Here is a 25,107-nt window from a genome sequence, read left to right as displayed (position 1 = left end):
TTTACCTGGAAAGTGCAGTAGTAGTACACAGACTACTTACTTACTATCGCACAAAAATTTTAGGAAACCAAAATCCACGCGGATGAAATAAAATTATCATGTACCTACTTATCTGCTAAAACAAAGCTTTCAATTGATAATGCAGATAGGTAGGAATTGATGCTAAAAATAATAATGTGATAATAATAATAATGTGTGTAAATAGTAATGTGAGAGTTCGTGCTAACTATCAAATTTCTTTCTCTACTGATACTTTGGCATTTCCTGATAACCTCTATTAGTTTTTTACTTTCAAGAAATTATTTTATAATATAACATTCCATTTCTCGATCTTTTGTAAATAGCAATGATTGATAAAAAGGCATTTTCAGTAGGTCATTCGAGATCGAGAGCAATGTTGCTGTTACGTCACGCCTTCAAAATAAAAGTAGTCCAATGCAAAAAGTATGTACCTAGGTAGACCGTACGAGAAAAAGTCACAAAGCTAAAAGGCGACTAGGTAGGTTGCATTTACTGAATGAAGAACTTATAGTTTATAGAGATACCACCAAAGATTAATAATATTTTCTTATAACACTGGGTAGGTATATTTTGTACGTAATAAGAAATATGATTACAATATATATTCTGCCTTTTAGCCTACTGCTTCCCACCTCTTTCTTCAGGTTTGCACTCCGTAAGGTCCTACTGCGCAATTTTCTCTACTCTAGATCACGTCTGTCCCAGCTGCATCTGCAGGTGTGATGATAGTGATGCTGAATCTTTTCTTCCTCTGTGGCACATAGTTTGCTGAAATACATAGTTTTCCATGCCTTTCTATCTAGACATGCTTCCACAAGAGTCCCACTCTTTTCAGATCTGCCCAATGGACCTCCTCCAGGTGTTGGTTGGTCGACCAGGTCTCTATAAGCCTTTTCAAACGACCACGCACTAGATTTTAACTCGTTACCTACGAAATCTTTAGCTTAGAGATGAAAAAATATTGCTGAGTTGCTCTGTCTTCGATGGATGCCAAATGGTGATTCGAAAAAAAGCTTTCCCACACTAACAATTATTTTATTAAGTATATTTTTAGAACAATAGTTGCATTTTTCGGGAACAACGGTCACCCATTATCGTACAGTTATTTCCGTTGCATGCGGGTAACCTCAAGCCTATCTTTAGATTGATCTCGGAAGGTGTCTCTTTATTTATTTTCTATGACTGTAAAACAATAGTTGGAATCTAGATGGGGGGATGTATTTTGTAGAGTTAAATAAGAATTCGTGAGATGCATACCTACCTATACTATTATTATTTAATTATGTAAAGTTTATGATATTATAGTTAATAAAAGAATCAGAATAAATTGTGAACTCCTTTCATAATGATAAGAAATCATTACCATGAAGATTTAATTATGAGACTCAAACATTTACAGAAAAACCTTTATAATATCTACTTCCATATTCACATTAAATTCAATTAGCACGTTGCTGGTTGATAAACAGTAGGTCGGTATGTTTTTTCATTATAACTCATCATCATTCCTAACATACCTACATTTAAACATCCGTTTTTATTACACAGTTTTTTTTGTCGCCATGGACCACGTTATAAGGGTACGAAATGATCTCCCTGTATAACGCCACAACGAGCTTATAAAATGGGAGCACGTGCCTAGGATGAAAAAATACTCAAAGAAATAAATATCACGAAGCGGGCTGCTGGCCCTTTTGTTATTATGTGTAAATATTACTTTTACCATTGATGTAGTAGGTATTTACGAGTACTTATTTTATCACCTCTGAATACGTACGGAAAAGATTTAGCAATTTCATTGTTACTTTAATCAACTATTTAAATAAAATTATCGAAGTGTTGTCGAATTTATTCTAAACCAAAAATATGGACAGTTGGCTAGCTTATTATATTGGCTAGGTAATAATTAACTTGTCGGTAGAAAATTCTGAAGAAAAGAAGAAATTTTGAAAGTTTAGCCAGGCTAGGTACTTCTAGCCAGAACGAATTCTTCTTTATTCTAGTACATACCTATGCTTCTTGTATTGGTCTGCTTATCATTTTAAAGCATAAGTATTTATAGGGTTACTATCTAACACAGCTGTTATGATCGTAAAACTGTAAATTTATTTTTAACCGACTTCAAAAAAAGGAGGAGGTTCTCAATTCGTCGGAATCTTTTTTTTTTTTTTTGCAAACGATTGCTATCGTAAATTTTATTTGCTTTTGGTTCCCACATTGCGTTGACTAATCTTTTTATAACGGCCGATATCACGTAGGTACCTTTTCCTAAAGATAATGATTGGGGGTCAAAGGATACCCCTGTCCACCCTTGCCATTTTCTAAGAAACCTGTTTGACCAGTTAAAGACGTGGGAATCCTGTCTATCTATACACGCTACCCTTTCTTTGTTTCGATAAGAAACTTTATCACTAGAACGATAAGGTTCTCAATAATTTTATTGGCAAAAATAAACTGTCCCTTTGCAATGCTAGTGCGTTGTCTTTTGGCGCCTATTGTATTGAATGGGCAAAGGTGTCCCTTTTTGCACTTGTTCGTTAGAAGGGTGCTTTATTTGATAAGAATTGTGTCTGACATACGGAAGTTTAGTTTTAGGTGCATTTATTTCTTTACCATCTTCATTTTCTTTATTTACACTCTTGTTTTCTGCCTCTTTTTCTCAAGAATGATTACCTACTGATTCTTCTATGTAAGTTCGATTTCTTTCTTATGACAGAATTCAATTATGTATATATTTTCTCAAAACATTTTTTCTCCTCTTACTTAATTACCTAGCTAGATGTGATTTGGTATAAATATAATATATACCTACTACTCTGGTATGTGTTTATTTATTTCTTTCTTTAGTTTATTTATTTCACTGAACATATTGTACTACAATACATGTGTTTAGTGGTATGATTATAAATATTAATTATTATCTAACTTATGAGTAAGTACCTAAGTAGGTTTTTGTTAATTAATATTTTATCAAAAAATTTAAACACACCTTAGAAGTTTTATACAGCTGTGTGTCCCAAGCAAACTATTATAATACTTTCACATGCAAATAAAGGGTCATTTATCGAATGTCCTTTCCCATACCGGGAAGTGGTCAGACAGGTTTTTGGACGGACCCCTTTCGCAATAAAAATAAAGGACCCGGGTCTTCCTCGTCCGTTCCTTTTGTCCATAACCTGTCTGACCAGTTCGGTCATGAGAAAGTGACTTAGATTTTAGAATTACACATTGCAGTTTTTTTAATCATTGTCCATTGATTAATTTTTTTTGTCTTGTGAGTTTGTTGTCTTTTTATCGTGACTATCATAGGTAGCTAATTTACGGGTCGCTTAGTTGAAGTGGCAATGGATGGGACACATAGGTAGTTCGAGGACCAGTAGGCGTTGGAGTCCCCAGGGTTCTGGAATGGCGATCTCGGTCTTGAAATTAGTGCAGTAGCCCCTCTTGGTAGGTGGGCAGACGACATCAAACGAGTTGCATGGAGCCGCTGGATCCAAGCAGCCCAAGACCGCGGCGAATGGGAGACCCTACAAGAGACCATTGTTCAGCTGTAGACTTCTGTTGGAATTACTCGGTACTTACTGGATAGGATACAAAAATTATTGATTATCAAAATTATGCCCGCTTGGTCCAGTAGGTCGATTTCGTACAACCTGCATCTATCAATCTCAATGGTTGTGATTGGCTGAATTTGGGCGATTCTTGTTGCAACAATACATTGTAGCCAATAGAGAGCGAGCGTCAACCAATCAGAGGTGATTGCGATCGTGACATTGTAGCTGTCATCCTACCGCAATCGAGCAGCTGGTTATTATTACTAATGATCTTTAGCCTCATACTCTTGTCTCTTATCGAGCTGTATGCGGAAGGATCTGCTTATGGAAATCACTCTCATCTATGAGTTCTGAAATTTCGTAAAACAAAAACGTTCAGATTTATCAGAGTCAGTGCCGTGAAACTATTTAGAGGAGGTCTACCTACTACTACCTATCTAGTACCTATCTAGGTAAACAGTTTTCTAATTGACCTTTATCTAACTACCTAGGATATTAAGCGAAAGGTTGAGATGGCAATCGGGGTAGGAGGTGGGGGGACGCCCCGCAAGTCTCCCGCGCTATCCTACACCGGGTTAGCGCGGTGGCTGTGCGCGTGTACTGGGCGCCCCCACCCCGATTGTCATCTCAACCTGTCGCGTACTATACTACCTACCTATCTACAAGAGCTGATGGATGCAAAGGTCAACGTAAATACACAAAAACAACATTCTCAAAAGGAATCAAAAACGTCTTTGATAAACAATAGGTCACGGTGGGGATGTAACAACCCCTTGAATTTAAATTTAAATAATAATATAATAGACATGCGAGGAAGACCAGCTAGATAAGGGCAATGCCAGTAACTCGCAAGTGGTTAGAGTGTCTACATCTAAGAATTTAATATAATTTAGAAATTAAACGAAATAAATATAAAATTAGATGCCCCTTTCCTTGTAGAATTTGGTGATCTAGTGACAATTTTCGTAACAGATGGTAAAAGTTAAAGAATAGTGAGGTAATTGTTATTATTGGACAAAGGTAAGACATAGGCTATTAGCTTATTTTGGGTAGGTACCTAATATTTAAATTAAAATTACACTTACCTAATTACCTCTGATGAGATTATTTTGTATTGATTGCTTTTTCATGAGGTTATCCAATCACTACCCCTATTATCACTACCCATATTACTTATAAATGCGAAAGTGTGTTTGTTTGTTGGTTTGTCCTTCAATCACGCCGCAACGGAGCAACGGATTGACGTAATTTTTTGCACGGGTATAGTTAAAGACTGGAGAGTGACATACCTAGGCTACTTTTTATCCCAGAAAATCAAATGGTTCCCACGGAATTAAAAAAAAACTAATTTCACGCGAACGAAGTCGCGGGCATCAGCTTATTAGGTAAAAAAAGTAAGTTCCCACAATACATAATACCTATAATAATATGTTAACTTGAGTTTTCGTAATTTTTACTAAGTACCTACCTACTACCTATTTAAAAAAGGGGCTTCCGATCGTTCCCTGTGTGATAACCCGTTCGATAAATAAATTGGCACGCGCCAGAAAAAAAATCTTCGAGCTATTGTTAGGTACCTACCTACTTGTTTACAGTAGGTACTTACGGATTGATAAATTTTATCACCTTTATAACAAAAAGTTTTATTAATTATTTCCCTGAATTTATAGAAGAACTGAAGTGATCGACAATTACTTTTGAGAGAAATTTTTTTATAACATTATTTTTTTGTTTTTTTTTTCCCGCCTGTGTTGCATTCTGTATGGATTTGGATTTGGAGAGGATTTGTCATTTGAGAGAGACCACAGATTAAAAATTAAATGTTTCGATATAACGAAAACCTTTTTTTTTTTTCTTCTTCTGGCTTTACACAGATTAGCCAATGTCAGGTAACGAAAACCTAGTGCGGGTTGGTTATTTTGTTTTTTATCGATAATCATTAAATTAGAAACATGTTTGATCACTGAATTAGGTACCTATGATATTATATTGTATAGAACGGCTATTTAGAACAAAATTCGTGTTCTATGAAGCTTCAAACTTTTGCTTATAACTAATTAATAGGCAGTGTTTATTAACATTGCCTATTTTAGTTATAAACGAAAGTGAGATGGAGCCAGCAAACGTTTTTTGTTTTGAATGGATAAGTAGGTATCCAATGTAGTACCTATCCATAATCCTATCGATAATCTTAGTAAAACATGAGGTTAGTATTGATATTAAAGCAATTCGTGAAAGTGGCAACTAAAAGGAAAAAAAAAAAAAATCTGGTGATAGCTCTTTATTAATTTTCTCATAAGCTTACGAGGATAAGGTAAGTTGGATTGGATAATTACAGCAGTTAGTGATACTTTTTTTCTTGGTCAATAACAAATTATTCTCGATTACAGTATTTATCTCAATTAGGTATAGGTACTTAAACCATGAAAACTCACACTATCCGTATAGCTGACTGTGTTAAAAATAGATAACTTTTATAACTTATTTTTCACAAACTATGATGTTTCCAATTTTAAACCAATAATAATAGTTAATGAATGATAATGATACAACTCCAACAAATCAAATGGGTAAGCATAGGTTCGTGGTCTTAGGTTCAATATTGCTTGATTACTTTTTTTGTACTTTTGTGGATTTTTTTCAATTTTTTTTGGTAGATTTGCGATGCCCAAATGATTTATTCTGGTTCGTTCATCCTGAGGCGAGCAAAGTCCTCGAAAACAATGTTGTCTTCCTCCTCATTGGTGTAGAGAGAGTTTTCATAGCGGTGTCGCTCAATGGACTGCATCTTCTTCATCGCGTTGAATCGTTGTTTCTCAACGGAGCCTGAATAAAGAAAAACCCATTACAACATACTGTTTATGCTCATAATAAAAACAGTGAACAGCTATAAGCATACCCTCAGCTGGGTGTAGAAGCTTGAATGGCACATCAGTAACGAGTTCGCCACCAAGGGTTCCGCAGTTCAGCTTCACGCGTACGGAGTATGATACCACAATACCAATGGCCTCAGCTGGGCATTTGCCCTCAGCGACCATAGTAGAGCTGGCAAGGTTAACGTCATCTTCCTTAAGGTGTCCATCCAAAGCGATACCTGTGCACAAGTAAAACGTTACTTTATTTGAAAATCTACGCTTTATAGTAATTTTCATTCTAAGAGCACTGCTATTTACCACGGATGTCCTTGTTGCTACGAGCCAAAGGCACCAGGTAGAAGGTCTTGGAAAGGCTTGCCCCAGGTGTAATTGGGCATCCTTCACGGCTCTCCAGAGACGCGACATGGCGGCTGAATTGAGAGTTGATCATGGTAATCTCGACATGCTGAACGACCATGCAGCGAATGTTTCGTACCGACTTCCTGGAGTTGTTCGATACAATGATATTAGCCGCGAGTTTTTCACCGTGGTAGTAGATCTCCTTGTCCAAAGTTACTTCAAGGCTTATCTTCCCGTTGCTGAAAGTAAAGCCCTTGCTAACTAGAGAGCTTGGAAGACGTCGTGCACGGGAGGCTGGAGCATGTTGCAGCTAAATAAGAAAGAAACAAAAATTAGTATCTAGGTAGGTATATGCTACAAATAATAATTGTCAGATTTGTTATAAAATTCTTCAGTAGCTCTAACCTTCTTGATGGCAAGAGTTACGGAGCTCCTCTTGTGGTTCTTGTCGTCTTCATTATCGGCCACGTAGGTTCGTACGCAATAGTCAACGCCCATGGGCTTGCCCTGGTCCTCTTCAGATGGTTGCAGTGTCACCTAGAAAAATATAAATTCGTATAAATTTCATTTTATTGTTAATAATTATTAATATAATGGAAACGCTTTAATATTGTATTGACTTACCGATGCGGGTGACATTTCAGGGAAGGAGAAAGTGAATGGGAAGGCATTAGGTCCCAGCTTCTTCAGCAACTTCTCTTGGACAGGTGTCAGTTCCATTTTCGCGTTGACCATTGGTACAACTTGTTCCGTGCCAAGGACCATTTCCTTTGAGAATTTGACTCCCATAATCTCATCTTCCTCCCTACCGAATCGGTACGTGGTCACTAGCTGGATAAGGATAAATTGGTTAGAATTAGAATCACTCCACAAAAACACTTATTTCACTGGACACTTAAATCACATATCACTTTTATACCTGGCTGTAAACTTTTCGCCCTTTCAGGTACTCGGTATCGACCACCACGACTCCATCTACGGGGTCGCAGTAATCTATATGATCAATGAAGTCCCGCTTGCCCAGGTAAACCGTTACTTTTCCATTTGGTGTAGTTTTCTTAAAAACTTTCACCGCCACCACAAAAGCCAAGGATAGGTAGTCAAGCATTTTTGTAGATTTAAAAGAGACTGGAGAAAAGGAGTACTACACTCTCCTTAGATAAGGATTTGAATCAATTGTTTGGAGTTTAATAAGGAATGTGTGAGTTTGAAGCGCTCACCAGAAATGTCGACGTTAAATATGTTGCCTTTATATATATTGGCAACCTGTGAGGTTTCTTACATGGCATTCTAATAGGATTTAGTACGTAGGAGGACAAATTGGATTAAAATCGTGTGACGGTAACATAATGAAAATCGATAACGTAACGCCACAACACTATTCGATGTTTTATAATCTTCCAAGGAAATGTCAAAAATTGTTTTGACAGTTCCAAAAAAGGGTTCACTTTTCAAGTTTGTTTTTGTTGTGATTCGATTTTTATACCAGTTAGATTATTAAATTCAGAATAAATATTGTTATTTTACTGAAATGAGAATTCGTGTGCAAGATAAAAATGTACTTGGCTTCAAACTGATTTAACAAAGTAAGGTTGTACTGAGTTTTAAAGTGAATTAACCATAAAGTTATAAATCGAAAAAAAATCCAAATATTAGTAAATTTTGAGAAAACACATTCTTGCGGGCTAGCTTAGCTTGCCTTCTACCTTTGGAATACATACTTTATATTCTACAACAATTCTAACCCCGAAAATGTGTGTTTTAGCTGTTGAACTACCTACTAATCCTTATAAGTACAGTTCTAGGATTCTAACAGGAAATTATGTTATTGGAATCACTATTCATTTCTTAACTTCATCATCATCATCATGATCAACCCATCGCCGGCTCACTACAGAGCACAGGTCTCCTCTCAGAGTGAGAAGGGTTTTGGCTATAGTCTACCAAGCTGGCCATGTGCGGATTGGTACACCTCACACATCTTTGAGAACATTATGGAGAACTCTCAGGCATGCAGGTTTCCTCACGGTGTTTTCCTTCACCATTAAAGCTACACTAACAGTTGTAATAGCCTAGTGGTTAAGACGTCCGCCTTCTAATTGGAGGTCGGGGGTTCAATCCTGGGCACACACCTCCAACATTTCAGAGTTATGTACGTTTTAATTTATTAATTAATTTCTTAACTTAAATAAATAAAATTATTATGTAGGTACCTACCCATCAACTAAAATATCCATGTACTTAATTATCTAAATATATAAAAGGAAATGGTGACTGACTGACTGACTGACTGACTGATCTATCAACGCACAGCTCAAACTATTGGTCGGATCGGGCTGGAATTTGGCATGCAGATAGCTATTACGACATAGGCATCCGCTAAGAAAGGATTTTTGAAAATTCAACCCCTAAGGGGGTGAAATAGGCGTTTGAAATTTGTGTAGTCCACGCGGACGAAGTCGCGAGCATAAGCTAGTTTATTATAAACATTAAGTAGGTATTCTTCTGTAGTCTTGTAGATTGTAGATTAATTTACATTTAAGTATTACTTAATTAATCTTAAATGTATAAGTACCTAATATTTATTAACATAGGAAACTTGTTCATAAAGAGGGTCTTATTTGAACATTGTGAACAGTTGAGTGTTCCTGATGAAGGTGCCATAAAAATATTAAGTACTTTAAAAAGTAGCTTTGTCTGCCTAAGTAGTAACTAATTCTGTACACTAGATGTAATTCTATGCGATAAGCGATTATTACATTCAGAGCCTCGATAGCTCAGCGGTCAAAGGAGCGGAAAGCAAGTGATATTTAAATTGCTTAAAACACACATAACTCCGAAAACTGACCGCCCAGGATCAAACTCCCACCTCCCAAGTAGGAGGCAGATGTCACAACCACCAGGCTTTCATTGCTTCTCAATTGATGAAAACTAACATTTCCAGTTACACGCTCAGCATGCCAACATTCCTAACACCAGGCCGGCATGGCTACAGTGTCCGCTTCTCCCGCACACGGCCTGACGCGCTGGCAGTGGCTACTAGTCAATACTATGGCCTGGCTGGAGGAGGGACTCTGTTCTTCCTGGAACTATCACCAGATGGCGCTACGGTGGTGGAAATGCAGAAGTTGGAATGGGCTGATGGATTGTTTGATGTGGTAAGATTTCTAGGTTATATTATTATCTAGGCAAAACAAAATACATAGGTATTTCCCTAAACATAATCTAGAAATAGGATGCCTATTGGCATAGTTTGACAGTTACAGTGTGACAATTGCAATCACCTATGATTGGCTGACACTTGCTGAAATGCATTGTTGCAATTAGAATACAATAAATTCAGCCAACCACAAGTATTGAGAAACGCACAACAGACGGAAACGTTTAAGTGCAGAAACCAGCCCTGAGTGAAGAAGAAAGTATTGAGAACACAGAAATGAGGAGATCCATAGGAGAATTACTAAAGTAACCGACATAGCTCAACGGGTGCTGAAGTGGCAATGGAGAGGGCATATAGGCTGTATATGTATATGTTTGTCTGTGCAATGAAAATTTCTAAATAAATAAATACAAAATAAAAAAGGTTTTTTTTGAATGGTTGGCTTAGAAGGTAGTAAAATTCCATAAAGACTCAAGTTATTTTATGTACAAATTATAATATTTTCTATTTAGTCCCTATTCCAAATGATGTGTAAGAAGTTTTATTTCAAAGTAACTATCATTATGAACAATTTTAAAACTAAGGTTGAAATCTATAGAGCACGCTTTGACTTTGCTTATACTTGAAACACTGTTAAAACAAGACTGCGTTTTAAAGCTGGCATATATCTGTCTCTTTCTAAATTTGAGCAAAGACAAGGTTCACTCTATATAATATATTAGCAAAACAAGTCTCATTAGACTTCATTTTTAGTTAATAAGAGCAAAAAAATGGGTGTGTCAGTATTTATTACGAAAAGGCTTAAGAATCTAGTCCACAGTTCAATCTCCTTGTACATCTTCATTATAATCCTATTATACTGTTATTCATAAGAAAAACCTAGTATATTGAAGCCTTAGCAATGAAGTTATGCGAACACACACTCTGACGAAAGCACTAAATAGGCTTACCTACGTTTTTATTTGTCTAAAAGTATTTATATTATTTTTCAGGCATAGATTTTTTTTATATAAGTACCTACCTAGTTAGGTTAGGTTAAATACCAATCTGCCTAGTCAATTTCTCAAAAGAGCTACCTACAATATTTAGCGGCTTAATTGTGACGATCATAATAACTCTAATTATTGGCTGGCACTCTCTTACTATTGGCTAAAATCCACAGTTGAGTAATCATAATCATTTTAATTAAGTACGACAATTGCGATTATCGCAATGTGATAGATACTCCAGTAGGTCGAATTCGTAAAACCTGCATCAATCATTAGGTATTATCTACAATCTCAATTGTTGTGTTTGGCTGAATTTTTGCTATTCTTGTTGCAACAAGGCATTGTAGCCAATAGTGAGCGAGTGTCAACCAACCAGAGGTGATTACGATCGTGACATTGTAGCTGTCATTCTACCGCAATCGAGCAGCAGTATCATAGTTTGACAACTGTCAGTGTGGCAGACGATCGCAATCACCGACATGGCTGACCCTTCACTATTAACCACCAATAGACATGTTCGGGTACAACCGACGCGACGGTGAAGTGGCGCGTCGGTGCTGACTGCCGTCATAGTTGCCCAAATGTTTGCAAGCAAATAATTCTAGGCTATTCTATCTTCAGACGTGGACATGCACGGCCGACGGTTTAGTTGTGCAAGATTCGGGTGATAGTGCCGACTATCGTGGTAGTTGCCACATGCTTGGCCAAATTCTTGCAAGCAAATTATTCTAAGTTTTTCCCTCCACAGACATGGTCAGGCACGGCCGATGGTGTGGCGGCGTGTGGTGCGGGCGACGGTGCTGTCATAGTGTGGCGAGGAGGTTGCGCCGCGCCGTTAAGGGTTTTGAGAGCACATCACAGCGAAGTTTGCTCTGTGGATTGGCCGAGAGCGCATTTGTTGAGTGCCAGTTGGGATACTACTGTCAAATTGGTAAGATTTTTTATATAAATTTATAGACTAGCGCTTGGCTGCAAGCAGACCTGCTGGCAAGTAATGATGCAGCCTTAGATGGAGCGCGCTTGCCTAGAAGATGCCTATTTACTCTTGACTTGAAGGTACTTATATTAAAATTGGAGGAGAAAACTGAAACTGAACGCCAGGATATGGAAATTGATGCTGGAAGCCCTTCTATATCCTGGCGGTTCCGATTAGAAACGAGGAGACAAATCGGTTCGTATGTGACCGTAGAATTTCGACTACGTACGGATGCAGAACTTGACCATGCATTTCTGTTCCTGGTTTGTGACAGTTTTATCTGATGATTGACCAAGACAAGGCTAACCTAGGGCTGTAGAGTCTCAATGATGAAGTAGGTGTTGTTGCTGCAGTCCGAAATCTAGTAGAATCGTGAAACCTGATACACAATTACAGATTCCCTAATTTAGCCGATTGGGAACAAAACAATTATTTGTAGTAGGTAAAAGATTTGTAAGCAAATTTTTTTAGAATGTGGTGTTTTATTGATTTTTTAGGCCCATGTGTTCCATACAAACCCTACCATATGTGACATGCCTCTCTTTTATATGAAGTTTAAAATCTATGATACTCTTCCCAGCTTAGCCTAATCATTTTCCATCAGACAAGATATAAGTTGTCAAGTGCTGAACTGACAACTAAAGAATTATGTCCATTCTAGTGGGACCCCGAATCAGAAGTGTGCCTCAGTACATTCGCGGGTCACTCTCAACTGGTCTACACGGCTACATTCTCGCCCCATTCGCCGGCCACCTTCGCCTCAGTGTCTGGTGATGGTCACCTGAAGCTATGGACGTGTACGGAACCTGCCAGACCGGCTGCGGTTGTTAAGGCACATGAAGCAGAGGTAAACAAACTATGTCCAGTTCAGTATGACCCCAAATCAGAAGTGTCTCAGTACATTCACGGGTCACTATCAACTGGTCTACACGGCTACATTCTCTCTGAGGACATTTCAGTGGGAAAATAACTAACAAATTCACAAAAAAAGGACTTACTTACCACCACTGTTTTTAGATTTTGGATTTTTGACGTATTCCGTTTCCTATTCAGTAGAAAAAAAAAACTATTTTGTGTTAGCTTTATAGCAATGTGGGATACCTATGTTTACTGGTTTAAAGTAAATAATTGTGTCAAATCAAGCTATCATTGTAAACTAGTCTAACCCATTTTTTTCAAAATTAATATTAAAAGCTTGAAATAAGTTTCCCTATAGAAATAGATGTTTAGTAAAAATTTTATATCTTCAAACATTCTATTTAAAACAATAGGTAAGTAGTTATTAAAATGACATAAACTCTCAGTCGAAGAGTGACATCTTAAAAAAATTGAAATAACCAATGTTCAATATTTTTATTAATTTCTAGGACCTTATTATATAAAAATTAATAAACAATAGCCTAACATTTTTTATTTTTAAGACATAAGACACTTTTTTGCTGACGTCCTTTTAAAGCCGATTACTAGCGGTTTATCGAATATAAGCTATTTTGAACTTATACAAGCTAAAAGCAACTCTATTTGTTGTGAATAAGTGTGATATTCTATCGCAAATATTATTGTCCAACTGAAAGAGATTAATTCTGTTCTGCCAAACAAACAACAACTTTATGCCCGTGAAATAAGAATGATATTCCTTCGCAGGTATTATCGTGCGATTGGAGCAGAATAGAGACGCACGCGCTCGCCACGGCCGGCTCGGATGGACTCATTCGAGGCTGGGACCTTAGAAGACTTACATCTCCTATGTTTACTTTAAAAGGTACCTAAGTTTCTACTTTGTTAAAAACTTTTAATACGTGATAGATGTGTGGCCTAGTTACTGTTCGCGACAGGTCGACATGGCAATTAGGCTATAAGGTGAGTCATGGAGGAGGGTAGTGTTGCGCGAGTCCGTATCGACCGCGTTTATCGATTTCGATTATTCGAATCGGTATTCGATTTTGCTTGTAGTTTTGTGTATTGAAAAATATGACTTCAGTACCCGTAGTATAAGATTTTACGTCTCACCAAACGTTGCTAGAATTCGAGAGTCGAAACACAATAACATCAAAGTAAAATGAACCTAAAGAGCCTTGAATTGAAGTCAAAAATTCAATGCCACTGATTTTAATTTCGCAATGTTTCCGCTTGGAGCGCTGGCTGTAGATGTGTAGACAAACTTGAGCTTTAAACCAAGGCGTTTAAGATCCAGTTTACTATAACGCGGAAGTATTTCGATTCTCGAATTCTAGCAACGTTTGGTGAGACGTAAAATCTTATACTACGGGTACAGTTGCCTGTTCGTCACGTGTAAAAATAAAATAACCAATACACTACACGAACTAGCGTGAAAAGTATTAGTATATTGTGATATTGAAGAGGAGCCGAAAATGCGTTCCCGGCCTTTCAAGAATTTGACGAATGGTGCAGCAACGGTTTTTATTCAAATGCGGGTTTAATCAAGATGGTTTTAGTTAAAGTTCGCGACAGGTCGACATGGCAATCGGGGTATGAGGCGGGAGGACGCTCTGCATTCCCGCAAGGCACCCGCGCTATCCCGCTCCGGCTGTGCGGGTGTGCTTCCCCACCCCGATTGCTATCACGAACTGTCGCAATATTTGATGAAAATTAATTTGATCATTTTATTCATGTGTTTTTGTAGGTTGCGAGTGCGCAGTGCGCAGAGTGCAGTTTTCGCCGCACGCGCCGTCTGTCATAGCGGCGGTGTCTTATGACTTCACCACTAGGTAAATATACGCAATAATCCTAATCCTAATCCTACTCCTAATCCTAATAATATTATAAATGTGAAAGTGTGGATGTTTGGATGTTTGTTACTCAATCACGCAAAAACTACTGGATGGATTTGGCTGAAATTTGGAATGGAGATAGATTATACCCTGGATTAACACATAGGCTACTTTTTATCTCGGAAAATCAAAGAGTTCAAGCGGTATTTTGAAAAACGTAAATCCACGCAGACGAAGTCGCGGGCATCAGCGCTCGTCGCGGGTACAATTGTATCTTCTAACTAACTTATGCTCGCGACTTCGTCCGCGTGGACTATACAAATTTCAAACCCCTATTTCACCCCCCCTGGGGTTGAATTTTTAAAAATCCTTTCTTAGCGGATGCTTACGTCATAATAGCTATCTGCATGCCAAATTTCAGCCCGATTCTTCCAGTAGTTTGAGCTGTGCGTTGATAGATCAGTCAGTCAGTCAGTCACCTTTTCCTTTTATATATTTAGATATTTTTAGGCATCCGCAAATATTATTGAATTTGGACGAGTTTCGTTAGTGAAAAAAATAATTATGTAGATATACCAACGTGGCTTTAGCCAGTGCGTTTCGTTTCGGCTCAATTATGCACCTCAGCTAACTCAGTGTTCAACGCTGAATTGACAGTTATTTTGAATCCATTGAAGGTTGTCTACGAATAAATATTTTGATATCACTCATTTAAGAAGCAATGTAGTGCGAACCAATGTCAAATAAGCTCGGTGGCTATCATTTATTGTGCGACTGTTTTAAGTTAGTGTTTTTGACATCTGTCAGTTACATATAAAATAATATTATGTGGCCTCTTGCACACAACTTGTACTTGTATGATATTTGACAAAGAAACGTCGAAAACGCAATATCCCGTTGCCTCTAAATAGTATTGAATATTGAGTTAGTGAATCACCCCGCAAGTAGACTCCAGGCTTTACGAAGTTTCGAAAAAAATATCAACTTTTTCATTCTGATAAGAAAAAATAATTCAAAACTGGATTTATTGTTTTAAAAAGTCTCTCATCATTTTCTCCTGAAAAAATAAAAAACACATACTATCTTCTCGTAGTTGTATTCAACCAATACATAGTTCAGCTTGTTACACATCCACGATTACTGAAAGCATTTGAAAAGTATTAGTATTTTGATCAGGCAAAGCCATATCGAATCCCACTTCTGATGTTAGATTTTTAGCGTTATATAGTGGGCTAAAATACTGATGACTAATGCGTTGTTACGTACTTGTTACATAAGCGAGTGTCTTATATAAGCGAGCCGCTGCGTAAATCGTAATACACTAACAAGATTTGTACAATCTGCGAGGACGGTCGCGATAAGTCTTTAACATTATGAACGTTTAACCGCTGAGTTGACCTTTTTACTGTAGGTATATTTTGTAACTTACCTTGGACTGTAGTAATAAAATGAATTGATTTTTTGTATAGCGGTAGTTTGTGGAGCTAGAATTATTAAAGAAAATAATTTAAAGAAAATCATGATTTTTATTTATTTTTTAACATGAACGTCACGCTGCTGTACGGAAGGCGAATAATAATGACGTCACAATCCGTAAACGACAATTTTTCAATTTTTTTTAACATAGTAATTTATACGGGAAAATATTTTGTATGATAAAAATTGAAAAATATTTGTTATATTGTAATTATAATTGCATAAAATAAGATATACCATGTGTCACTCAGGAATAACTTAGCTTTCTACTGGTAAAAGAATTTTCAAAATCGGTACAGTAGTTCCAGAGATTACCCTCTGCAAACAAACTTACAAGAACAACATTAAAAATGTAGGATAGGATAACCTACATATTGTAGGCTTTTTTCAGTGCTAATAATATAATTGAATAATATTTTGCAGGATATGGGACTTAAAACGTGGCTGTGATCCATTAGAAACAATACGTCACCATTCCGAGTTCACATATGGCTTGGACTGGAATGCGTTGAGGCCTCACCAGATAGCGGACTGTGGGTGGGACTCGCTTGTGCATGTTTTCACACCGAGGTCGCTAGTGTGAGATACAGGTCAGTCCATAACTCTTGTTTAAGAGAAACTACATCACTATTCCGAGTCACATGTAACTTGGACTGGAATGCGTTGAGGCCTCACCAGATAGCGGACTGTGGGTGGGACTCGCTCGTGCATGTTTTCACACCAAGATCGCTAGTGTGAGATACAGGTGAGCCCATAACCCTTTTTTTAAAAGAAACTATTCCGAGATCATAAATTACCTGGACTGGAATGCGTTGAGGCCTCATCTGATAGCGGACTGTGTGAGATACAGGTCAGCCCATAACCCTTTTTTAACAGAAACAATACATCAATATTCCGAGTTCATAAATGGCCTGGACTGGAATGCATTGAGGCCTCACCAGATAGCGGACTGTGTGAGATACAGGTCAGTCTATAACCCTTTTTTAACAGATACACGTCACTATTCCGAGTTTACATAATGGCCTGGACTGGAATGCGTTGAGGCCTCGTCAGATAACGGACTGTGGGTGAGACTCGTGCATGTTTTCACACTCAAGTCGCTAGTGTGAGATACAAGTGAGTTCATATCTCTAATTTAGCAGAAACATGCAGAAGAGTTCATACTTGGACTGGGATGCGTTGAATTATCACGAAATAGCGGACCCTGGGTCCAGTCTTATTTGAAGTTTTAGCTCTGTAGTCTAGTGTGCCTATGTTTATGCGTTTATAAAATAGTGTATCGTATTAAGAACGTTTTTGCAGGTCGTTAAGAAAAAAATCTTTAAAAAAATTATCAAAAAAATTTCAGAGCATTTTTTTCTTTGGTGAGCTGTGTAATTTTTTTCTCTTGTAAATAAATTCACTATTCTCTTGTATACAAATTCACTATCACATTATTGATTTTTTAAATTTATAACTGACTAGCCGATGCCCGCGACTTCGTACGCGTGGATTTAGGTTCTTAAAAATCCCGTGGGAACTCTTCGATGTCCCGGGATAAAAAGTAGCCTATGTCACTCTCCACGTCTTGAACTATATCCATACAAAAAATCACGTCAATCCGTTGCTCCGTTGCGACGTGATTGAAGGACAAACCAACAATCCAACAAATTAATAATCGACAAACAAACACACTTTCACATTTATAATATGGGTACTGATTTCCATTTTTAATTGTTAAAGGAGGTGGAATCGATATAAGATTTATATAATATTTTAATGGAGCGTATTACTTTTTATAAAAATAATTTACTAACTCAATTTTTTTTGTCTTTTTAAGGTACTTTAAACAGGGTCTAAAGGTAAGTGTGCAGGTATGAAAAACCGGAAAAGTGTGGGTTTTTTATTAGTATTAAAAGTTGTGCCAACGAAATATTGAATGGACTAGATATAAGTATGAGCACTTATAGCACATTACAGAAAGTGCCGCACGCAATAAGGTTCAGGGCACATTGCGGCAAAAGCGACGCGTTTACTCTAAAATGTTATAAAGTAATAGTAAAGTAAAGTAAACTATTCTGTATTGTACACCAAAACCAAAAGAAAAGAAATATAACAAAGATGTTTGAAAGTACAATAGGCGGCCTCATCGCTAAATAGCGATCTCTTCCAGGCAACCTTAGGGTAGAGAGGGTATAATAAAAATTAAAGAAGGCTGACTGAAGGCGAAAAAAAATGTTGCAAGTGGTAAATATGTATATTGTATGTATATACTTTATTGCAACACAAAAACACAAATGACAGGTTACAAAAATAAATCTTAAAAAGTAGGTACAAAAAGGCGGTCTTATCGCGAAATAGCGTTCTCTTCCAGACAACCTTAACGCTAGGGAGCAAACGAACAAATGGACAATGGGAGTATAATAAACCTAAATACCAATAGCTAATAAATATTTGATATAAAAGTTACGAAATACCTTGCCGATGGTATTCACGTTTGGAAATCATAGTACCTAACATAATTCTTTGCAAGTTAATTTTCTTTGCGCTTCGCGTCCCTTAACTGTCGCGCAATGTCCCTTGAACCTAAACTTACAGACTTGTGTAAAATCTTATGAAATGCGTGTTATTATTGTATTAAACAACAGTGCAGTTTAATATTTCATGCATTTTTTTTAAAGTTTACGTATAAATTTTCATTTAAGCGAGCTTGTAAATAGACTAATAAAAATCTTATTGTAAACCAATAAGGTTGAATTTCCAATTATCATAAGTTATGTTTATATTTTAATTATTGTATAGAAAGCTTATATTGTTGTTATTGTATTTGTTAATAATGTAAATAATATTAATTGAAAGGCTTACTTAAGTATATTTTGTGTTTAATTATATAAAAATTAAATGCTTATTTTAACTCTTGTTTTAAAAATGATATAAGATCGTTTCTTTCTAACATTTATCTAATTTTAGTATTTGTTTTTCAAGCACAGGATATCAGTTTCTATCACGTCTTTCCACTTTATTCAATCCCCACTTTAAAGCCCGCCATTTCGTATGAGAGCCACCCTGAAATAAAGCTTTTTATATTTTTATGCAGTATTCGGCTGAAGGCTATCAGTTTACATAATATTATGTTTAAACAAGTAATTACGTTCAGTAATTCAGAAGTCATAAGGCTGTGACAGACAGACAAGTACAATTTCACTCATGTAGACTCGAAGACCTCGCTTCGCTCGGTCAACTACCTGATAATGTCTTCAGCTTCGTCCCCGTGGATTTAGATTTTTAAAATTCTCGTTGCAATTCCTTGATTTTTCGGGATAAAAGTAGACTAATTCTCACTCCCTAGATATGTCCATGCAAAAAAATCCGGCTGGTCCGTTGCTCCGTTGTGGCGTGATTGAAGGACAAACAACACATTTTCGCATTTATAATATGGGTAGTAACTATTACTTCAGTATTAATGACCCATATATTAATTTACTTTTGGTTAAACTAATTTGTAATACGGAGCGAATTTATAATGTTAAAAAATCCTTTAGGTTTGATATTTTAATCATAAAAATATGGTGAACATTTTATTGGTTTTAATTACTGTAAATGGTTACCTATTTTAGTTATTACTTATTAGGTAATGGACTAAGAGCCTGCGAGGGCCAGACCTTCGTTATTTTATATAAGCTGAAAGATTGTCTGCGTTGTCCCCAACACGAGGAACGAGCAGCGACTATGAAGTTTGGATCATGGTGGCTTTGTCAGATAACAGATGATAAAGGTGTAAAAATTCTTACGTCAAAGTATAAAGTGAATTAGTTATTATATATTTTAAATATGAAAAAATTACCTGTGTCGGGACAATACGCATAGAAACTTACAGATTTTATAAAATATTGAAGGTCTGGCCCTCGCGGACTGTCACTCTATAATAATAAATAATACTAATATCTTAATTTCGACGTTTTGTAATATTTGTGTCACAGATAATAATTAGTAATATTTAATATCTTTGACAGCATTTATAATAAAATATTATAAGACTTAAAATGAAATAAAACAAATAAGATAATATTATAAAAATTCTTATTATTTCTTACATTTTATACCTTTAAAATACACAAGATTTTGAATAAACTAAATTCGAAAAAGTTACAAAATTTACTGATCTATTTTTTTTTAATAATCTTTTTATTATTTATCACTTTTTTTTCAGCTAAAAGGACAAATGTAGTTGTTTCTAAAAAATACCAAGTTTTATAATGCGCGCTAAACTAATATTTTTTTTAAATAAAAATTATATTATTCATCACGTTTTTTTTAGCATAAGTACAAAAATGTTGTTTCCTATATTCCCGTGTTTCTGCTGGCGATAACTCACTAATCACTTTTTAGGTTAGCAGCTTTTTCACAAAAGGAAGGCCTAATATTATGCACAAGAAACGTTTCAACGCGTCATGGAGCCAGTCTTTACCTTAAAAAAATTGTACTAGCGCCATCTGTTAGAAATATCCCATACTAGCTAGTCAAGTTGCTCTTCAACCTTCGAACTCTACCTTCAATAGCAGTAAGAATGTAATAAACGTTTTTCAAATCGTTCTTATCATGTCCTCTCACATCCGTGAGACTCAGAGCTGGATACAAAAGGGAATGTTTATTTAGTTTTGCTGTATAGAATCTTGCCTCGCAGGTTTCGTCTCGCCCACCGCTCGGTTTCATTGTGCACGCTTCGGTGAAAATCATATTGTTTGAGGGTGTGCGGTGGAAGATATTGTTTGGTATAGCGGCTGCTTGGTACATAGCTTCTGCGATAGGTGGCGCTATGTGCTTCTTTACTGAAATCAAATATTATTTTAAATTTTTATTGTAATTTATTTTCAAAGTTCTGCGAAAACCTGGAAATTACATTATTATATTTTCTTAACTTCTTTTCATAAGTTACCAAGTACTTATTCAAAACGAAGATTATTACTAGACTTACCTACCTATGAGTAGGTACACCTACCTACCTTATACCTAATTGAAAGGTTATAGAAGAACTGATAAGTTTTTTATTTTTTTATTTTTATTTATTCAACTCTTTAAATCTAGCATTACAGGAAATGGTCCTAATGCACTAGATTAAGCCTTAAATATTATCTAAATCTAATTAATATATTAAACTAAAAATTAAAAAAAAACTTATATTAAACCCCCACTATCGTAGCAGATAGTCCCCAATGCAACTCTTGTGAATTCACTCAGAGCACAACAAAACAGGTCAGTTTTCCCCGCTATGACGTTAAGGGTGCGAAGCGCGCGCGTCAGCGTCAGCTGGCCAAGTTAGTGGTTTTGCTTACAATTATCTTTAACTTGTGCTAGTTTTACTGTCAGTAGATTGCTATAGTATCGGCATGAAGCCACCAAGTGGGACTGTATGCATTCTTCTGCGGATTCTGAAAAACAGTAATTTTAAGGTCTATTGAGTAGTTCTTCAATCTGCTGACCGAAAATTATTACCTATTGAAGCAGAAAGATTAGGAATTTGGGGTGGGGTATCAGAATATCCTGGACTGAACATAGGTAATTACTAATTACTAGACTAGTACTAGAAGGTATGACTAGAGATCCGTCCCGGCTTTGCACGGGTAGACAACTATCCACAGATTTTCACGATCAATAGTATTTTTGGTTATTGTAAATCTTTGAAGATAACACTACGTAGGTACAGTACCCGGCAGAAAATAATGTACATCGACGTTTAGTGGATTTGTAGAGCATTGTCTCTGTCGTTGAGACCGACAAAACGTCATATAGGTATGAGTGATAGAGACAATGCTCTACAAAGCCGAAATGTCATTCTAAATGCCGATGTACATTATTTTCTGCCGCGTAATGTTGCTATATTGCGGACCCTGGCTGAAGAAAGACCTGGCCTGGTAGAAGAATTACGTAGGTAGGTATATAGCATTGTAATCTATTTTAGATCTAAGTATTTGAGAAAAACATTTCCACACTAGGTAGCATTGTTTTAAAACTAATGTAACAGATTATGCAGCTCTATAAAGCTTTCAAGTAGCGAGATTTTCGCAGTTTCTGAGACTAGGACGAACCGTCAGACAAACTTGTTGTTGTGTTGTTGTTGTTGTCGTCAGACCTACCGTGACGGCTGTCGTTTGAAAGAATAGCGATGTTAGCGCTGCACTGTGGGCAGTTAAGTAAGGAAGTTCCAGCTGCTTGAATCGATCGACTTTTCATACTCTCTGAAAAACATAAACATTTTTTTCGGATTGGGTAGGTATGCTATTTTAGCTTAGGTGTTTTAGCATTTAAACTATCGTGAGTGATTTCCAATATAAATATAGAAGAATTCGACTTTATTCATGTATTAATTAAGTCGACGACTAGTTTCGAACGCATCAGGGGTCCTTTTTCATAGGGACTCAGCTCGCAAACGCGTCGGGTTCAAAACTAGTCGGGCTTACGTCGACTTAATAGCCTAAGTGAATAAAGTCGGATTCTTCTACATTTATAATGAGTATGGTATGCATAGGCCTTACTGATCGCTACAGCGTCATCGGAGTGGTGGTAAGTGCAAAGGTCCACCTGGGAGTTAGCCCTAGGACAGCTAAGGATAGATTTTAGGTAGGTATAGGACTTATTTACATACCTCGATCGATATCATGTGCTCGTGACAATCGGGCGTTGCAATGAGGACAAAGCAAAACGAGTTCTGTCACTGTTTGTATTGATCTGTTATTCACATTTTCTGTGAAGAAAAAAAAATAGTCAATAGATAGACAGGTAGGTACTATATGGGAGTTATAGTTATAGTTCATCATCTTATGGCCTAAGAGCCAGGCCTTCCTTATTTTATAAAAGCTGAGTGTTTTTGCGAATTGTCGTCAACACTAGGAGGAACGTTTGTTTGGATGTTAGTTTGAATCATGGTGGCTTTGGGAGATAACAGGTAAAAAAGATGTAAAAATCTTACGTCACAGTGTAGTCTAATTTTTATATTTTCTTCAGAATATAAATCACGTCATGCATTGCCAGACACTATAGTACGCTACAGTTCGAGATGTCAATCGGGGTATGAGGCGGGGGGATGCCCCACCCGCAGGTCACCCGCGATCGGGTTAGCCCAGGGGTTGTGCGGATCTGCGGGGCGTCCCCACCCCGATTGCCATCTCAACATGTTGCGTACTATACATTTACCTGTATCCAAATATCGTGCGCAATAGCAATACGCAGGCGCACAGAGCATGCACGACGACCTCTGAGACATAGCTTTACGTTGCGAACTAGAAGCTGCTATTGCATCTTCTAGTTGCTATTGCAAAACTTAGTAAGTATTTAGCTATGGAGAGGGCTATGTCAGGAGTTTCCTTGAGGGATAAGATCCGAAATGAGGAGAACCAAGGTCACTGACATAGCCCAAACTATTAGCAAGCTGAAGTGGCAGTGGGCAGGTCATGCCTGTCGTAGAGGCGATGGCTGTTGGAGCCGGAAAGTCCTTGAGTGGAGACCGCGTTTAAGCAAGCGTAGTGTGAGACGCCCTCCAGCACGATGGACCGACGATATAAAGAGGCTGGCGGGAAGTGGCTGGATGAGGAAGGCTGAGGACCGGGTGTGGTGGCGCTCTTTAGGGATGGCCTATGTCCAATAGTGGACGTCCACAGGCTGATGATGATGATGATGATGATGATGAACTATAATTTACGAGTACCTACTAGGATTATCATTATAATGTTCTTTTGACCAAATTTCGGCGGCCAATCTCAATCTTCAAAGCAGCCTTATATAAACTAAAACTATAGTTACCTAATAAGAAATCTAAAATAATTAATGCAGCAAGTGTGTGCTGCACCCAAACTGCAATTTTGCAGTTGTTGTGCAGTCCAAAATAAATCATCATCATGATCAATCAACCCATCGCCGGCTCACTACAGAGAACGGGTCTCCTCTCAGAGTGAGAAGGGGTTTGGCCATAGTCTACCACGCTGACCATGTGCGGATATAGACTTCACACACCTTTGAGAACATTATAGAGAACTCTCAGGCATGCAGGTTTCCTCACGATGTTTTTCATTAGCGTTAAAACAAGTGATATTTAATTACTTAAAACGCACATAACTCCGAAAAGTTAGATGTGCGTACCCGGGATCGAACCCCCGACCTCCGATTAGAAGGAGGACGTCCTAACTACCTACGCTACTAACGTACTAACTACGCTATTACGGTTTTTTTTAGATAAAATATACAGACCGTATGTAAGTAGGCCTTGAAACTACAAAACCCAAAATGAGAATAACCTATTTTTTTGGAAATAGGTTGAGTGGACCCGCTGTCTAGTGTCATAGTTTCGGATCCCATTTTCCCAGTTTTACTACTTTTTGGTACAGTTGTTTCGGATTCTTGTTTAACTGTTGTACTAGTTTTTGGCGTTGTTGACTCCGATCCCTCTTTCGCTATTAGCTTCGTTGTATCGTATAAAACCTTATAAACTGCAACATAATAAATCTAAATATATAAAAGGAAAAGGTGACTGACTGACTGATCTATCAACGCACAGCCCAAACTACTGGACGGATCGGGCTGAAATTTGGCATGCAGATAGTTATTATGACGTAGCCATCCGCTAAGAAAGGATTTTCGAAAAATCAACCCCTTTGCGGCACGCGCGACCCGCAGTCAAAACCGCGGCGCGTGCGCGAACGGACTCCCTTGAAAAAGGAGCCCGGATGGGTTCGAAACAAGTCGGGCTAACGTCGACTAGACACGTGAGTACAGCCGGGATGGATATTATTTATAATAGAAGATTAAATAAATTTAATTTTACACATCAATAATAATTAATACCCTTCGGCGACAAAACCTCTCCAACACTAGTCCTCGGGTGAGAACACGACGGACGTCGGTTAAAAGACAAGGCCTGACCGACGGGTCGGCTTGACATGCTTCCATGCTTTTTGGACGGGATTTCTAGAATAATTTCAAATAATGAAGATATTTTGATCCTTTGGCGCTGT

At 37.3% G+C, this 25,107-nt stretch overlaps 2 protein-coding genes and 1 long non-coding RNA gene across 5 annotated transcripts; 1 reads left to right on the top strand and 2 right to left on the bottom strand.

Annotated features, from left to right (window-relative positions):
- Positions 1-5,841: 5,841 nt before the first annotated feature.
- On the bottom strand, positions 5,842-8,037 carry Arr2 (arrestin 2). Its single transcript, XM_034968949.2, has 6 exons — positions 7,710-8,037; positions 7,415-7,621; positions 7,196-7,327; positions 6,749-7,100; positions 6,475-6,669; positions 5,842-6,401 (listed from the first exon to the last, which is right to left on the bottom strand). The coding sequence occupies exons 1-6, from the start codon at positions 7,896-7,898 to the stop codon at positions 6,253-6,255; spliced, it is 1,224 nt and encodes a 407-aa protein (XP_034824840.1). The 5' UTR covers positions 7,899-8,037; the 3' UTR covers positions 5,842-6,252.
- Positions 8,038-8,201: 164 nt separating this feature from the next.
- Positions 8,202-20,173, top strand: Pex7 (Peroxin 7). Of its 3 annotated transcripts, none has more exons than XR_011236780.1 (8): positions 8,202-8,376; positions 9,735-9,948; positions 11,688-11,870; positions 12,577-12,762; positions 13,560-13,677; positions 14,560-14,644; positions 15,926-16,058; positions 16,547-16,678. XR_011236780.1 is itself a non-coding variant. In XM_034968951.2 (8 exons), the coding sequence occupies exons 2-7, from the start codon at positions 9,748-9,750 to the stop codon at positions 16,704-16,706; spliced, it is 933 nt and encodes a 310-aa protein (XP_034824842.1). In that variant the 5' UTR covers positions 8,207-8,381; positions 9,735-9,747; the 3' UTR covers positions 16,707-16,713; positions 17,943-20,173. The 3 variants fall into 3 exon arrangements, 2 of the variants coding, with proteins under 2 accessions (XP_034824842.1, XP_034824841.1); XM_034968951.2 differs by lacking the exon at positions 15,926-16,058 and adding an exon at positions 17,943-20,173 and having other exon boundaries at positions 8,207-8,381; positions 16,547-16,713; XM_034968950.2 differs by lacking the exon at positions 15,926-16,058 and adding an exon at positions 17,943-20,173 and having other exon boundaries at positions 8,208-8,376; positions 16,547-16,713.
- A 409-nt stretch (positions 20,174-20,582) lies between these two features.
- On the bottom strand, positions 20,583-22,334 carry LOC117982590 (uncharacterized). The gene is made up of 3 exons (XR_011236747.1): positions 22,237-22,334; positions 21,436-21,531; positions 20,583-20,931 (listed from the first exon to the last, which is right to left on the bottom strand). It is a non-coding gene; the product is annotated as an uncharacterized lncRNA (long non-coding RNA).
- Between the last annotated feature and the right edge of the window lie 2,773 nt (positions 22,335-25,107).

The sequence above is a fragment of the Maniola hyperantus genome, chromosome 5 (genome assembly GCF_902806685.2).
Source record: "Maniola hyperantus chromosome 5, iAphHyp1.2, whole genome shotgun sequence".
NCBI lineage: Eukaryota > Metazoa > Arthropoda > Insecta > Lepidoptera > Nymphalidae > Maniola > Maniola hyperantus.
Note: the sequence above shows the minus strand (reverse complement) of the source record. Positions and strands in the feature narration are given on the sequence as shown.